Source organism: Vicia villosa, linkage group LG6 (assembly GCF_029867415.1).
Source record: "Vicia villosa cultivar HV-30 ecotype Madison, WI linkage group LG6, Vvil1.0, whole genome shotgun sequence".
NCBI classification, from domain to species: Eukaryota; Viridiplantae; Streptophyta; class Magnoliopsida; order Fabales; family Fabaceae; genus Vicia; species Vicia villosa.
Genome location: NC_081185.1, coordinates 134,769,664 through 134,786,422, shown reverse-complemented (window position 1 = coordinate 134,786,422; position 16,759 = coordinate 134,769,664). Strand labels below are relative to the sequence as shown.

Sequence of the window (16,759 nt, the reverse complement as noted above, 5' to 3'; positions counted from 1 at the left end):
AATCGGTAGATCCTAGGATTTGATATTGGATAGGTTGTGCTTGCTTAGACATATAACCCTCTTTTCAATTAAAAAAAAGATCGCCGAGATTATTTCACACAATGGAATTATTAACTTATTTTAATTTAATTAAAATCCCATAAACTTAAACTTCAATTTCAGACCTATATCAAAAAGAAAATGTTGCACGAACGAACAGTCACAAATATATTATTATATTCATCCATTTAGTAAGTTCCATACAATAAGTACTAAGTAGAGTGGTGGTGGTCTGGTAGTGAAAGTGAAGAGTGTGAGAAGAATGTCGAACCCTCAAGACCAGAAACCCTGGAAAGCAGAATACGCCAAATCAGGACGTTCATCGTGCCGAACCTGCAAAAGTCCCATCGCCAGCGAAAAGCTCCGACTCGGCAAGATGGTTCAATCTTCCAAGTTCGACGGCCTCATGCCCGTAATCTCAACTTCCCCTCTTTTTTTCACTTCTTTTCTCATTCTCGCTCTTTCTTCCTATATCTTGATCAATGCACGTCTTTGCATGTTTCTACATTCACACATTTCTTGATTTTAGGGTTTCGCTTTAGTAGTTCTTTAATATGTTTGCATTTTGTATCAGATGTGGCATCACGCTGACTGCGTGTTGAAGAAATCCAATCAGATAAAATTGTATGTAGATTTCTACTTTTTTTTTTTTTTGAAGTTTCATATTGGCAAGTAGTGTTTATTGTTAGTTGCTACTGTTTTTTATCTAGAGTTGATGATGTTGAAAACCTAGAGACGCTTCGCTGGGAAGATCAGCAGAAGATTAGAACGTACATTGAGAGCGGCGGCGGTGGTGGTTCTACGTCGAAGTTGAAATCGAAGTCGAGTGCCGCATCGGCGTCTAAGTCGAGTGCTAGCAAGAATGTTGAATATGGTATTGAGGTTTCACAAACTTCCCGTGCTGCTTGTAAGGATTGTGGTCAGAAAATTATCAAAGGAGAGGTTGGCTTTTGATGTTTCTTTCTTGTGAAAATTAGGGCATAATCATATAAGTGTTTATAAAAATAGAAATCTTGATTATTTTGAACTCAGTTTATTTGTTTATAATGATTAACTATTGAAAAGTAACATATTTCAAATTTAGTAGTTCATTGATGATATTGCATATTTAAGGGACGAGACTGTTAGGTTGCATGGTTTATACTTCTGTTTCTAATATCTAGTAGTTCATGTTTGATATAAAAGACTTTTGCCTTGGAGTTGGCATTTGCATCTAAAATATTTGTTGCCTATATCTTTTACCTGGTGGGGTTGCTGTTCCATATGTGTCAAATCCGGTACTAGAAGTATTATGTTATTTCATTCCATTCTCCATTTTAATATCCATATTGTATGTCCAAAATCCTGTTAAGCTAGCCTAAATCATCATTCAAGTGAAAGTAAGTTTCGTGGAAAAACACATGATGGTCATGAGTGATTATAATATGTACAATAAACCCTCCTAACTGATCACTCAGAGTTCATAAATTTCTGGATGTCGGTTGCTATAAAAAGTTGTGAAATCTGGAAGGATATTAGGCTACTATGTTTTATGGATGGTGTGATGAACATGAGTGATTACAATATAGTTATCATAAGCACTTCCTCTCTAAAATCTTGTACCCCCTTTAAATATTTTCTCTTGGGCAGATAATGAAGCTATATCTCATAAGATTTTAGCCATTCCTCTTCTTCAGTTGTATACAAAATTCTCAATGGCGTATTATGAAGGCGAGCCAAAAATCAGCCATATAATAGGTGTTGAGGACTATGGTGGCTGGCACAAACTTCTCAATGGCGTATTATGAAGGCCAGCCAAAAATCAGCCATATAATAGGTGTTGAGGACTATGGTGGCTGGCACAAAATCCATCATGCCATGGCAAAAATTTGACAACACTGCCTGTCTGTATAATGTCTAAAAAATATAAAAGCCTTTTTGGTTTCTTGTATACCTTTTGTCTTTATTAATTAGGTGGAAGATATAATTTGGTGAGGTGCTAATAATCATTTTGGCGGGTCTTGCAAGTTGCATCCTGCCAATTTTCCTCCCTCTTCATAACTTTTATATAAATTCCTTAATGTTCCTGTTAAAGTAGTTCATTTTTTTTGGGAATGTTCCAATTACCTACTAATGTCATCCTTTTGTTTTTCAAAAGCATGAAAGCTGCACAACACAACTTACAATAACAACTAGCTGACAAGTTTTTTCATGCTTGTTAAACTTCATTTATGCAATGTTAATATTGTTAAAATTGATTGCCATGCATTCAAAGACCAGTTTTTATTCAGATGCATTTCAGAATTCAGAATGTTCCCTATGCATTCATGATCATATGGATCTATGCGCGTGTTGTTGGTTTTGGATTGTATCCTAACTGACTATTCGAAATTTGATTTAGGTTCGCATATCTACTAAGCCTGACGGTCAAGGTCCCAGGGGTTTGGCTTGGCACCACGCTAAGTGTCTCTTGGAACTATCACCATCAATTCAAGTCGATAACTTGTCCGGATGGACTAGTCTCTCAACTTCTGATCAATCAGCTGTCAATGACTTAGCTATGAAAGGCCATCCTACAAACAAGAGAGGTATGGTGATTGATATGTTAAAGAGAACCTGGTTTTTAGTGTTGTAGTTACTTTTTCATCGCTTTCTTTTCAGGTGGTAGTGGTACAAATGTTGAAGCTGATGAGGTTAAAGCACCCATACAGCAATCCTCTTCCAGAGGTGGCACGAAACGGGGGAAAGATGCAGAGGGTGAGCAGAAGTCAAAAGCTGCTAAGGTCAAGGGAGACGTGTCTGTGGGCAGGGAAGCGGTAGTGAACAATGCTGATGATTCCGGGGAGGCAGGTGGTCTTGAGAATAAACTAGAGGCGCAAAGCAAAGAACTGTGGGCTTTGAAGGACGACCTTAAAAAGCACGTGACCACAGCAGAAATGCGTGAGATGCTGGAACTCAATGATCAAGATTCAACTGGATCAGAGCTTGATTTGCGTGATCGCTGGTAATTTAATCACTCATACTCTTTATGCACTGATCTTTAAAAATTTCTGCCTCATCTAAGGCTACTTTCTAAACATTAAAGTTTATTTTTGAAAGGAAAGTTAGTATTTCATCCATTATGTTACTTTCCTTCTAAGATGCATGTGATTATACTAACAGTAGATTATGTTTTTTTGTTGACTGGGTGTCCACTATTATGCATAATCACTTGTATCGAGTATTTTTTGTAATGGGTAAACCATAACAATTAAGTTTTATTCATCATATAGATGCAAGAAAATGTAGCGCGTCTATAGATGTCTGGATGAAGTCATATTTTTCAGATCCGTTCTGCTTTCTTTGTAATGGGTTTTGAAAATATTAGCCTGCAAGACATGATTTATTTCCTCAACTGTGATAATTATTGATGTGATTTCAGTGCTGATGGAATGATGTTTGGAAGACTTTGTCACTGCCCACTATGTTCTGGGTTTCTGCGTTATTCTGGAGGAATGTACCGGTGTAACGGTTACATTTCTGAGTGGAGTAAATGTTCCTACTCTACCTGTGAACCAAAACGTACTGAAGGGAAGTGGAAAATCCCAGAGGAAACAGATAATCAGTATCTTAAAAAGGTCTGTAAAAAGAAAATAGTCACAAAAAAATAAAACAAAGCCAACATATTGTGATTTGTTTTTGAATATTGTTTGCAGTGGTTCAAATCTCAAAAAGGAAAGAAACCAATTAGGATATTGCCTCCGCCATCTTCAAGGACTTCTGCTGAAAGTTCAATTTCTGCAGGCAAACATCAATCATCAAACAGTGAAAGTTTGGCAGATTTAAAAGTTGCAATCTGTGGATTACCTAAACCTTCTATTGTACAGTTTCTTTTCTTTTTTCCTCTTAACATCTATAATTGAAGCCTCAATCCACCAAAAATCATTTGGGGAATTGTCATGTATAATTTTGTTTTATAGTATTTAGTATTCATTTTCTATAAGGTAAGTTCTTTTACAGGATGAATGGAAACACAAAATTGACGATATAGGTGGAGTTTTTCATGCAAAAGTGAAGAAAGGTATCTGCTGCCCAGACCAATATAGATATAATTGATTTTTTTTAAAAAAAAGACATTCTTATGAGTTTTGCAAACTTTTCCTTGAAATGATAACTTACAGATACTAGCTGCTTGGTGGTCAGTGGAGCGCTCAAGGACGAAGCTGAGATGCAGAAGGCAAGGTAGCAAACTCTAATGCTAGTCTCTGCTATTTACTTTTTCTTTGATTTTTTCTACCATCACTGTCTTGTAAGAGTTGTTTAATGTATAGGAGGATGAAAATACCAATAGTCAGAGAGGACTATTTGGTTGACTGTATGGAAAGAAAGAAGAAGCTTCCATTTGATAGGTACAAAGTTGAAATGATTGGTGAGACTTCTAGCATGGTCACCGTCAAAGTGAAGGGGCAAAGTGCTGTTCACGATGCTTCGGGACTACAGGATTCTGGCCACATACTGGAGGATGGGAAAAGTATATATAATACAACTTTGAATATGTCTGATTTGTCTACTGGTATTAACAGGTTGGTTAATTCCACTTTAGCTTTGTATTTCAGCCTTCAGCATAAATTTTTTAGCTGTAGATCTCGGTGATTGATGCATAAAATAGAACCTAACAGTATGCTACTGTTTTCTTATAAAGCTATGTTTAATATAAAACATAAGCATTCAATTGTCCAAATCTGACATGCTCTATAATCTGGTTTATTAGTCCTTCTTAACTGAAGTTGACTATAATTTGTATTTGGAACATTAATTGAGATTATGATGCTATATTTGAAATATTATTTCAAACATGCCCATAATATACTATTGACATCTTTGTTCCTTATATTCCTCAATAAAAGAAAAAACTACAAAAGAATTATATAACAACAATGTTTCACTGAAATGTTATATTGTTTTACTAATAAATTAACATTGTATATTATGGATTTTGTTAATGCTTCCTGCAAATATTCATATTTTGGGTCATTTATTGGGTTAATATGTTTGGTTTGGGAATATTTTGGCATATGATTTTGGTTCTTTTCAACAAGAAAAGTTGCAAAAGTGTGTTTGAGTTTATTTATGATGCTTTCTAAATGCTACAATGGACTTGTTGCTGTAAAAATATGACATGCCTCAAAAACCTCCCTCACTTTTTGAATAACCGGTGTTAAATTACAGTGAATTCATGATACATGATACCCATTGAGTTCTTGTCTGGGGAAATGAGAGAAAATGGACTTGTCCGGGGAAGTTGGGCCTGATAATAGCCCTTTGAATTCTCTTGTATCACTTTTCAAGATTTGTGTTAACACCCCCAGAAAAAAGCAATGTCTCTGTCATCATTTTCTAACTTTTGTTTCTTATGTTAAGCTACTACATCCTTCAAATAATTGAAGAAGATAAGGGGTCAGATTGCTATGTGTTTCGTAAATGGGGTCGAGTGGGAAGTGACAAGATTGGAGGGTCCAAACTGGAAGACATGTCGAAATCTGATGCTATCAGGGAATTCAAACGACTATTCTATGAGAAAACTGGAAACTCTTGGGAGGCCTGGGAACAAAAAACTATTCAGAAGCAACCTGGAAGATTCTTCCCATTGGAAATTGTACTTTTTCCATCTTCTCTTTAAATTATTTGTTTGGCGTATATCATTTCACACATTAGGCCATTATTCAACTAATGTTTGTTTTAAACACTTGATTTTATAGGATTATGGAGTTGACAAGCAAGTCTCAAAAAAGAAAAAAAACAACACAGACAGCAAACTACCCCCTCGGTTGAGAGAGTTGATGATGATGCTCTTTAATGTGGAAACATACAGGTCATAGTCAAATGCCTTGTAATTTTATTAGAATATGTCTGATGCAATACTAAATGTTGAGTTTTGTAGAGCTGCCATGATGGAGTTTGAGATCAATATGTCCGAAATGCCTCTTGGGAAACTCAGCAAAAGTAATATCCAAAAGGGTATGTCGACACAATTATTATTTTAGAACTTCTTACGAGCTAATATAGTTTCTTATTTTCTTTCATTGGCAGTGTCTATAAATCCCATATTGTGTGGTAAAATATTATGAGATGATAACTACTACACAATAACATTCTGATAATATTTATGAATAAGAAATCTAACAATACTCTCCCGAAAAAATTACCGTGCCCTCGAGGTGAAGTGAAGGAAATTGCTCTGTGATTGTTGCAACCGGTTCCCAAGTTTGAGTTCTGCCCTTGTTACATCTTTGGGTTCATTCATTAAAAATCCCTTCAAGTTAAAAGTTTCTGAACATTTGAGAGGACTAACGAACAATTCAAATTGCTCCCTGTTTTTTCCGTTGTGTCTGTTTCAATCATAACAACAATTCAAAAGGACTTTGAATCATGGACGGAAGATTGAAATCTCATTATCACAGCAGCCTTGATATCAATCCAAGTAGGATTGTTTGCACTAAATTCCCATTATTGATACCATGTTCATTGCCTCCCTTTCCATAGCAACCGTAACTTTTTTCCATTGCAACCATAATTGTTTTGTGACTTCTCATCATCATTCATTTCTTTCAATTTAAAATAGTGTGCTACACGATTCGTTCACCCATATGCACCTTCACCATCAAAGACATAAATCTGTAATTTTCGCTACCTTTAGTACTGGTTTGTGAAATTCATTTGGTTCCCATAACCACCTCTTCCGCCACCATATTCATCAATGTTCCTATCCCCTGTTTGTTCTTGCTGATCCGCACGAATTGAATTGCCCTGCACAGTTGGCATTAATTCGTATAGCCACCTTCCCGTTTCTATCCATTTTTGTCTTTCTTCCTCTATATTTTGTTCAATTGATTGTGTCATGGTTAACAGCCGTTCACATCCTCTTTCCAGTGCTTCTATGCACGACTCCATTCTCCTTGTTAGCACCATGAATTCTCCCAAGATCCTAGCGCTCTGATACCAGTTTATTATAGAAACTAGTACCAAAATTGGAATTAATACTAATTACTGACTACTATTGATGATAGAATAGGATTACACCAACAAGGCAACAACAGTTTGACAGCCTAACCAGAGAATGAGAAAGACGAAAATACATATTAACTACAATGGGTTCCCAAGAAATTCAAGTGTCTTGGGTCTCTCCCAATTCATCATAGTGACCTTTCCTTCAGATTCCCTATTTATTCAATGACTGTCTATTCACATAATTGCTTCCCAATACATAATAACTACTACCTAATAACATAATAATAACCTTTTTATTTTTATGAATAAGAGATTTACCAGATGTCTGCTTCCTTATCCCAGGTTTTGAAGCACTAACAGATATACAGAATCTTTTTACAAGTAGCAATCCGGATTCATCCGTCAGAGATAGCTTGCTTATTGATGCCAGCAATCGGTTCTTCACTGTAATCCCTTCTATTCATCCACATATCATTAGGGACGAGGATGATTTTAAGGCAAAGGTATGTGTTACCTTATATATATTTAAGTTAGATTGATGCTTTTACAACAGTTCTCAACTCGCAGCCATGACTGAAAGAAGTAAATAACTTTTGCAGTTGAAGTGTAAAACTTTTATATTGAAGTTATTTTATATTTGAATGCAGTAACAACTAATGATAATTTTATATTGGGACTTCACATGATTCTGAGTTTATTTCCTTTCAACTGTGGATTATTAAACTTGTAAAATTTAGGACTATTAAAATAGTAGTAGTAATACAAGACCTGCGGTTATTTTGCTCTTTTTTGTGTTCAAGAAATTAAATAATATGAATGATAACAAGTTATCTAATACTGCATGGACTGTAGTTTGACACATCTGAGTCCCGTTTGTCATAATTTGAACAATGGTCTTACTTTTTTGTTAGGTAAAAATGTTGGAAGCCCTTCAAGACATTGAAATAGCCTCAAGATTAGTTGGATTTGATGCCAACAGGGATGACTCCATTGATGATAATTATAAGAAGCTCCGCTGTGCTATATCTCCACTTCCTCATGACAGTGAAGATTTTCGATTAGTCGAGAAGTATCTACATAATACTCATGCCCCCACCCACGTGGTATGTCTATACTTGGTTAACTAGTGTGTATTATTTGTGCATTCATATTTCTGGTGTCATTTCTCATTTCTTACGATCTATAAGTTCCAACAATATCTGTAATCCATCTATACAGGACTGGAGTCTTGAGCTAGAAGAAGTTTTTTCACTTGAAAGACACGGTGAATTCGATAAATATGCTCCTTACAGGGACAAAGTTGGTAACAGAATGCTCTTATGGCATGGTAAGTTGTGGTGTCAGCTATTAGTTCTTGTATGTTTGCTTTTTTGAATATCCTCCTATGATGTGATGAAATCAATAAGAGAATTAGAAAGAATGGACGCAGGTCTAAACACAATTGATTTAGAACCTTTAAAACCTTCCAATCTGTGAAACCCCTAATCAAGAAATTCTTCTCATATATCTTCTTACTTCATAGGGGGATGGTAAGATAATACTAGACCAGAGGTCATCTGAATAATGGAGTTCTTATGTTAAAAATTATTGTCTTTGTAACAAAAAACATCACTTTTTTTGTTGAATTACAAGAACTAGGATCTCTGTTTTGTGGTAAAGGTAATGTGCATTGCAGCTGTATATTAAGATGTGTATAAATTTTGAGTAAAATTCCTATAACGACAATGTTCTCTACTTTAGGTTCTAGGTTGACGAATTTTGTGGGCATTCTTAATCAAGGACTCAGAATTGCACCTCCGGAAGCCCCTGCAACCGGATACATGGTTCTATATATTACTCCAATTTTTGTGTTAAGTTTTCATGCATGTCTTTACCTTTCCATAGCAGTGCTATAAGCTAAATACATTCCTGCAGTTTGGCAAAGGGATTTATTTTGCTGACCTTGTCAGCAAGAGTGCTCAGTATTGCTACACTGATAAGAAAAATCCTGTTGGTCTAATGCTTTTGAGTGAAGTTGCCTTAGGAAGTGTCTATGAGCTCAAAAAAGCTAAGGTCAGTGGGTTTAATTCAAGTTATGCTTATCAGTTTGTATAGCCATGTGGTTAATTGTTTATAAGCGCATTTGCATTCAAAATAAGCAGTGTTGCATTCAACACTAGATTTCTTCCAAATGGATTTGAGCAAATTTGTATTTTCATTTTGATTGTCTTTTTTCTTTGCCATAGTATATGGATAAACCTCCGGAAGGAAAACATTCTACTAAAGGACTGGGAAAGAAAATGCCCCAGGAATCAGATTATGTAAAGTGGAGAGGTGATGTCGTTGTTCCTTGTGGGAAACCAGTGTCATCAAATGTCAAGGCATCTGAGCTCATGTACAATGAGTATATTGTCTATAATACTTCTCAAGTAAGTTTCAAGCTTGACTGATGTATTTTTGCTTTATTATTAGGATACTTCAATTTAAACTGTAATAAAATGAGAGAAGGAAAATTTCTACCGCCATGGCTATTATTTATTTGCTATTTTGATGTATCTAGAGATTGCTTGTTTGAATTAAAATTAAAGTTAAGCTATCTAATGTTGTGTTCATAAGGGATTGCAATTTATGTAAAGCAGAAATCAATTATTGTTTATTTACAATTATAAAACTTCTTATTTAAAAATTTCTTGCAATTTTTTATTTTATTTTAAAAAGACACTAATCACTTTTTTTAATATTAAGAAATGTTTTTTTTGGATTCTGATTCTTTTTCAAAAGCTTATACAAACAAACACGTTAATAACAATTGCTTCAAGTTATTTTGGTTTATCAAGAAAGGAGGTTGAAATAAACTAGGTTAACTTTTATTTGATTGTATAAAACTTTTCTTAATGGAAACGCTACACAGCTAAATTACTAACATTTAAACAGTATTGATGTATGGTACTTCCTTTTTTTATCAGTTAACTCATTCATGTGACTGAATGTGGACTTTCTTGTGTAGGTTAAACTGCAATTCTTGCTGAAGGTGAGGTTCCATCACAAGAAATGAGGGTTGAAAACTAGAGGTGTGCTGTTTTGTGATATCATTTGTTGTACTGTGCAATTTCTTGTACATATATTCTGAGTGTGATTTTTGTTATTTCTCTTGATAAGGTCTCATTTTGAGTTCATGGGAGATCTTTCACCTTTTTTTGGGGGCGTGTTTGTTAGTGCAGGGATCTAGTTGAAACTTGTTATGTAGAGCAGAAATCACATTCATGATCTGGTTATGTGTATATAGAAATAGAACTGCAAGTTTAACATCAAACTTCCCTTTGAATATGTGTTGAATCACTTCAGTGCTTTTACCTTTTAAAAAACAAATAGGGGCTTCGTATATTTTACCACAACATACTCATTTACACTAGCAAGCATAAATATCACCAGAGTTGCTCTCTTTCCTAAGTGAAGGGGGTGTAAACCAGAAGTTAACATTGATAGGTTCTTTAACTAGCATGCTAAATCTTACAATTATATAAATAAAAGCTTCCCTGATTGTTGCGAGGACTTGTTTTATCGAAAAAGATATTACATGATCTGCATGTGTCATGTATGAAAATGTGAAGTTAACCAATAATGCATCAATAAATGTTGTTAAGTATGGCCCTATCAGTCCTTGGAGCACTATTTTTGAACTTTTCGTTGATACAAACAGCCATTTCAATTAGTTAAGTATGAATTATTTTCATGTTTCAACTTTTCTGTTTTGAATGAACAATGATGTATGAGCCTTTGCTGCTTAGTGGCTCATATTGCGTCACCAGGATCTTAGCTATTGTTGTCTATCAAATACAGATGGTCTTTGGTGTGATGAATAGACTTTTACAAGGTTATTTATTGTTTTTTTTTTGGTATTATCTGAATGCATTTCATCTGAATATGATTGAAGTATTTTGACTTTCAAAATCATTATTGAAGGTTTAACAATTGTGAGTGGTCATGTATAATATTAAACCATGCCTATTCTAGTCTCTTGTCATGTATAATATTAAAACCATGCCTATTCTAGTCTCTTGAGCGTGAGTGTGTGACTCAATCAATCAAGTTATTTTTCTTTCAGAAATCAGATTTGATTTTAGATTCCGACAACGACCTTAAATATCTTAAATTCCCGAGTCTATAAAAACACCTTTCAACTTGAATAAACAAAACTGGAAATGAATTTAATTGACACATTCACGAGTTAATGAAAGTAATATATTAACAATAGTAGATTTTGTTTGAATTCCCTTTTTAAAAAATATAAATAATTTCACTTAAAAGCTTTTAGACGAAATGATTTGAATACTTTCTTGGCTAACTAATGATTTGGGATTCAAATTAGGGATGTCTATACTTAAACAGTTATAATGATTTAGCAGTCAAAATTAATTGTTAGTATACTTTTATACATACAAATTAACTATATTAATGATTGGATATTCAAGAACATTTTGATGGAATATGAATATCTCTTTTTAATTTAACCAGAAGATCTGATTTTAAATAGTTGAATTAGTTTTAAAATATGAATGACATTAATTGATTAATTACTATCATTTTTTTTCATTTTAAATAAAAAATAATTGAAAAAAAAAAAACAAAGCAAAAAGTTTTTAGTTTTTTACATGTTCAAGATTTTTTTTCCTTATTGCTGCTATGAATGAAGAGTTAGGCCAATCCTCAAAATCACTTCAAATAAAATGATCAAACAAGATGAAAATGTTCCGACAATTCACGCGCTATCATACTACTACCTCCGTCCCAAATTAATCAACGCATTTGTAAAAAAAAAAAAATTCAAAATAAGTATCGCTTTTAGTTTCTGATGCAATTTTAAGTTTTATCTAATTAAAATACTCTTAATTTACTATTTCTTTCACTTTACATTAATGATAATTTAAATACACTAATGATCTATCAGAATAATTTAGTAAAATTGTTATTTCCTCATTCATTTATCTCATTTTTTTAAATATATATGAAAGTGTCAAATATGACAAATATTTATTTTAGGCAGGAGAGAGTATTTGTTTTAGGAGAGAGTATTTGTTTTAAAAAATAGTCATACATCACAATGTTGTGTCTATGAGGTATAGATATTATTTTTAAGAGGATTATTTTTATCTTTGGAAAAGAGATGGGCAATATTATATCGGCTGTGGAGAAGATGTAACATTTTTGCTAAACAATTTACAATTTAAATAATGATGATTAAGATGGAAGTGAAACAAATCCATTGAATTGAATAGAAGATGATGAATAAGAAGTTGGTGGATAGTGATTACCGGCAGGTGGCAGTGTGTACTAATTGAGCTTTAGGAAGCGACAAACAGCGGCAGTTCCCAGGTACGGCGTTCGGCGGAAAAATAACAACAACAACTAATTAAGCAATTCAAATAATTAAACTAAACCAAGTCCAATTCAACCCTTCAATCCCATACAATTTGACATGTACCCAATTAAAAAATTTAAGTAAGACTCATAAAAAAGAACATAAAATAATAACTAAGAGAAGATATAAATGCATCCTTTTAATACATTATTTTTTAGTATTTCCTTATGTTGAAAGTATAGTACATATTCTTAATATTTAATTATTTTTGATATTATAAAACAAAAATATAAATAAAGTATATATATTTAATTAAAATACTACAAGAAAGTCATATCTTACTAAGTCATAAGTCATAAAGATCTATCAACGACATGCTTCTATTGAAATCGTTCATTTCAAGATCATTCTTAACTCTTTTTGATAAAATTAGCGGTTGGGTAATAAAATAACTAATAATTAATAACTCATAGTTTATGACGGATGACTGATGTCTAATGGCTAATAACTTATAGCCGATGTCTGATGAGTGATAGCTGATAAGTTAATTTAAGTGTTTGATAAAATTAACAGTTTATAAAGCTCGTCCACAAGTCTCCAACCTATCATATAAATCCTCCTTCCACTCTCCAAATAGGACTATATCATTTCCAAAAAAAATACATCTCAGTGGTAGCTCTTGGACGTGTTCTATGAGTACATCCAAAATTAAGGTAAAAAGACATGAGCTTAGAGTTGAACCTTGATGCAAACATATGATAATGGAAAAATCAGATGTCTCTCCATCTTGTGTCCGCACACAAGTCAATACCACTTCATACATTTATAGGATAACTCGAATATATGCAATTCTAACCCATTTCTTCTCTAGGGTTTTCTAAAAAATATCTCTATGCACTATACCATACGCCTTCTCTAAGTCAATAAAAATTAAGTGCAAGTGTTGTTGGTCCATCCAATACTGCTCTATCACACGTCGTAGTTGATAGACTGCTTCCATAGTTGACTTTCCAGGTATAAAACCAAATTGATTCTCAATGACTTGCGTCTCTTTTCTTAATCTTAGTTCAACCACTCTTTCCTATAACTTCGTGGTATAAATCATAAGTTAATCCTCTTATAATTTGTTCAATTTTGTATATCCCACTTGTTCTTATAGATTAAAAATAAAGTGTTTCTTCTCCATTCATCCAACATTTTCTTTGACCTCATAATTTTATTAAAGAGTTTGTTGAGCCACAATATACTTCTATCTACAAGAATTTTCCATAACTCAATAGGTAAGTTTTCAGGCCCAACCGCCTTACTGTTACTCATCCTTTTCAACACATATTTTACCTTTTGTTTTTGAATATGACAATAATGATAATAGTTTCGATCCTCTTCTCTAATGTCGAGTCTGCCAGAGTCATGCAAGATATCATATCCTTTATTAAATAAATTATAGAAATACATCTTCCACCTATCCTTTATATCTTTTTCTTGAACCAAGACTTTGCCTTCTTCATCTTTAACACACTTCACTTGATTCAAATATCTTGTCTTTCTTTCTCTTCCCTTAGCAAAGCCTATATATATATATTTGTCTCTTTCCTTGGTTCCCAAAGATTGATATAATTCATCAAAATCATGGGTCATTGCTTCACTCATCGCCTTCTTGGCCTCATTCTTAGCTTTCTTAAACTTTCCCCAAGTTTCGACATTTTCACACCTAGACTATTCTTTAAAACAATGATTTTTTTACTCTAACTTTACTCTAAACACTTTCATTCCATCAAAATGATTCTTTATCCCTAGGTCCAAAACCTATTGATTCTACTGATATCTCTTTATCCATTTTTCTAATCTTTTAGCCCATCTTGTTCCACATATCATTTGCACTTCCTTGTGGTTGTCCGAGCCCACCCTCAAAGATCTTGTGTTGAAAAATTCCTTTTTTCACCCTTCAAATGCCACCATTTAATAAGTGGCGCTCCAATGTGATTTATTCTTTTTTCTCTCCCCTTGATTATTACATCCATAACTACTACTCTATGTAGAATAGTCAAGCTATCTCCATAAATAACTTTAGTGTCCAAACAAATCCGAATTTCTAATAAGAAATAAATCTATATGAGAACATCTCACCCCACTTTTATATGTGATAAAATGCTCATCTCTTTTCCTAAACCTAGTATTTTCTATAGTAAGATCCAAAGCCAACAGAAACTCCAAGATAAATTTACCCTCCACGTTCACGTCCCTTAGAACACACCCTTCCGCACGCTTTCAAAACCTCTTTTTATGCTTCCTACATTTCCATTTAGATCCCCTCCTTGAAAAAGCTTATCTCCTTGGAGTATATCCTGAAGTAAGCCTTCTAAATCTTCTCATAATTTTATCTTAAGGTGTTTTGGTAACCCAACCTGAGGTGAGTAAGCACCGATAATATTAAAGGTGTCTTGTTGAACTATAAATTTCAGGTATATCTCTTACTCTTTTCACATCCACAATATCCTTCTTTCACTCTTTGTCTATAATAATACTATCCCATTTCTTGATCTAACTTTATCGGTGTACCAAAGCTTAAATTCTGAGTTGTTTAATTCTTTTTCTTTTTCACCCATCCACTTAATTTTTTGCTGACGCCGTTCTCTTATTCACAAAGGAAAATAGAGCATAGATCAAAACTATTTCTAACCTCTTTAAAATATTTAACCTTGTTTTGCATTTGAAGATAAAGCACAATAACAACTATTTCTAAATCACATGCTTTCAGTCTCCCAACACCCATCGGGCAAAAATCAATCAACTTACTACAATCTCGCATTTACAACACAACCTCTTTAAAAAAATATCTTGGTTTTTCTATCCTCAAAGGTATAATTAAAATTATTTCTCAACACAACATTTTTAGGAAAGCTTGTTTGAGACATGCTTCAAGAAATTGATAAACTTTGGGTACATATTCTCTTTTAAAAGTATTTTCCTGGTGCACACTTGCTTCTTGTTTCTACCGCTGCAGGTTCATCCACTTGGAATTCCAAGTAGATCCTATTGTTAAGGAGAATATCATGATAAATGACGGGTTTCACTAGAGGATTGAGTCCAGATCCTCTTATTTTTTAGCGTGATCACTAGAATTATATCTTGGTCCCCTGAATGCTATTGTTTTGTATGTTCATATCCACAATCTTACTCTAAGAGTTAAGGATTTCTACTCAACAACAGCGCCTCATAGCGTTGAGTTCTCTAACAAAAATATTAGCTTTAACCCCAAACAAAGAAGACGTCTTTGTTTAGTTCGATCACATAAATTGCACATACACTACAAAGAATGTCTATTAGTGTATCCTCCGCAACATATAATATATTTAAGCGCTTTTAACACAAACTCTCAATATTGGTCTTGGATTTGGAAGCTATGCCTTCCAAAAAAGATTAATTCCCTATTTTGGATAATGTATTATGTTCTTGATCCCTCTCCTTCATTACGTTACCATGATTACATTGACATTATTTTCCAAATATGCTCTAGAAGATATGTCATTCCTTTATTATATTTGTAATTGTAGTGATTTACGAAACCTTTGGATGAATCTTGGAGTTTTACATTCAAATTTTTCTTGATTCAGGGAAAACATTTAGCTTCAAAATGGAAATAACAACAACTAACATAACCTCTTATTCGCAAAGATCGGGAGGGTTTGCAGAAAAAAAGCTCAACCTTTTTGTATCATAAACCTGTCCTTTGTATCGCCTCTCCCTGACGGCTCGCTCCATGATGGGCTCCTTTCACACTTGCTTCAATATCCCACAAACAAAGGACACAAATGATCATCTCATCAAATAAAACTCTCTCAACTACTCCTACACCATTATTAATGTCGAGGGAAGCTACAATGATATGCCATCACACTAGCTTTATGGAATCATTTGCTATTTATCAGAGACTTGAAAGTGCGGCTTCTATGACTTCATTCCTGTTGAGTCATTAGGAAATTCGGAAATTATCACATTTGACTTTCAACACTCACTTTTAAAAGAGTTGGACACATACATTGACTCAAAAATTTAAGACATTGGATCTATGAGTTTTCTCACTTATAGAGTGTTTAACATATACTTTTTCATCAAATGTAAGACTCATACTCATATTTGATATGCCAACAATCTTTCCTTCAAGTGTGAGTCTATCCATTCTTATGGATATACTCCCCCTCAAATGAAATATTTTTTTCTTCATTTATTTACTTAAACACCTTAACCATTAAGATTTTCGATACAAGGAATCTGACTATGATATAACTTTGATTTTAAAATTGTAGTTTATTTTTATTCTTTTAGCTTTGTAAGAAAAACCATGAATAAGTACTATAAAAAAAGTTAAAAAAAAGAAGAAGGCATTATATATATTAAAAAGATGGCATCAATAAC

General features: G+C 33.5%; 1 protein-coding gene across 2 annotated transcripts; it reads left to right on the top strand.

Annotated features, from left to right (window-relative positions):
- The first annotated feature begins 202 nt into the window (after nt 1-202).
- LOC131610109 (poly [ADP-ribose] polymerase 1-like) lies at nt 203-10,353 on the top strand. 2 transcript variants are annotated; one of them, XM_058881980.1, is made up of 21 exons: nt 203-451; nt 614-663; nt 750-981; nt 2,420-2,606; nt 2,680-3,022; nt 3,440-3,635; nt 3,714-3,878; nt 4,018-4,078; nt 4,179-4,239; nt 4,329-4,580; nt 5,419-5,653; nt 5,757-5,869; nt 5,939-6,015; nt 7,348-7,508; nt 7,917-8,108; nt 8,224-8,332; nt 8,746-8,828; nt 8,920-9,057; nt 9,231-9,413; nt 9,992-10,055; nt 10,144-10,353. In XM_058881980.1, exons 1-20 carry the CDS (start codon nt 302-304, stop codon nt 10,037-10,039), a joined length of 3,036 nt encoding a protein of 1,011 aa, XP_058737963.1. In that variant the 5' UTR covers nt 203-301; the 3' UTR covers nt 10,040-10,055; nt 10,144-10,353. The 2 variants fall into 2 exon arrangements, with proteins under 2 accessions (XP_058737963.1, XP_058737961.1); XM_058881978.1 differs by having other exon boundaries at nt 9,992-10,353.
- Nucleotides 10,354-16,759: the final 6,406 nt, after the last annotated feature.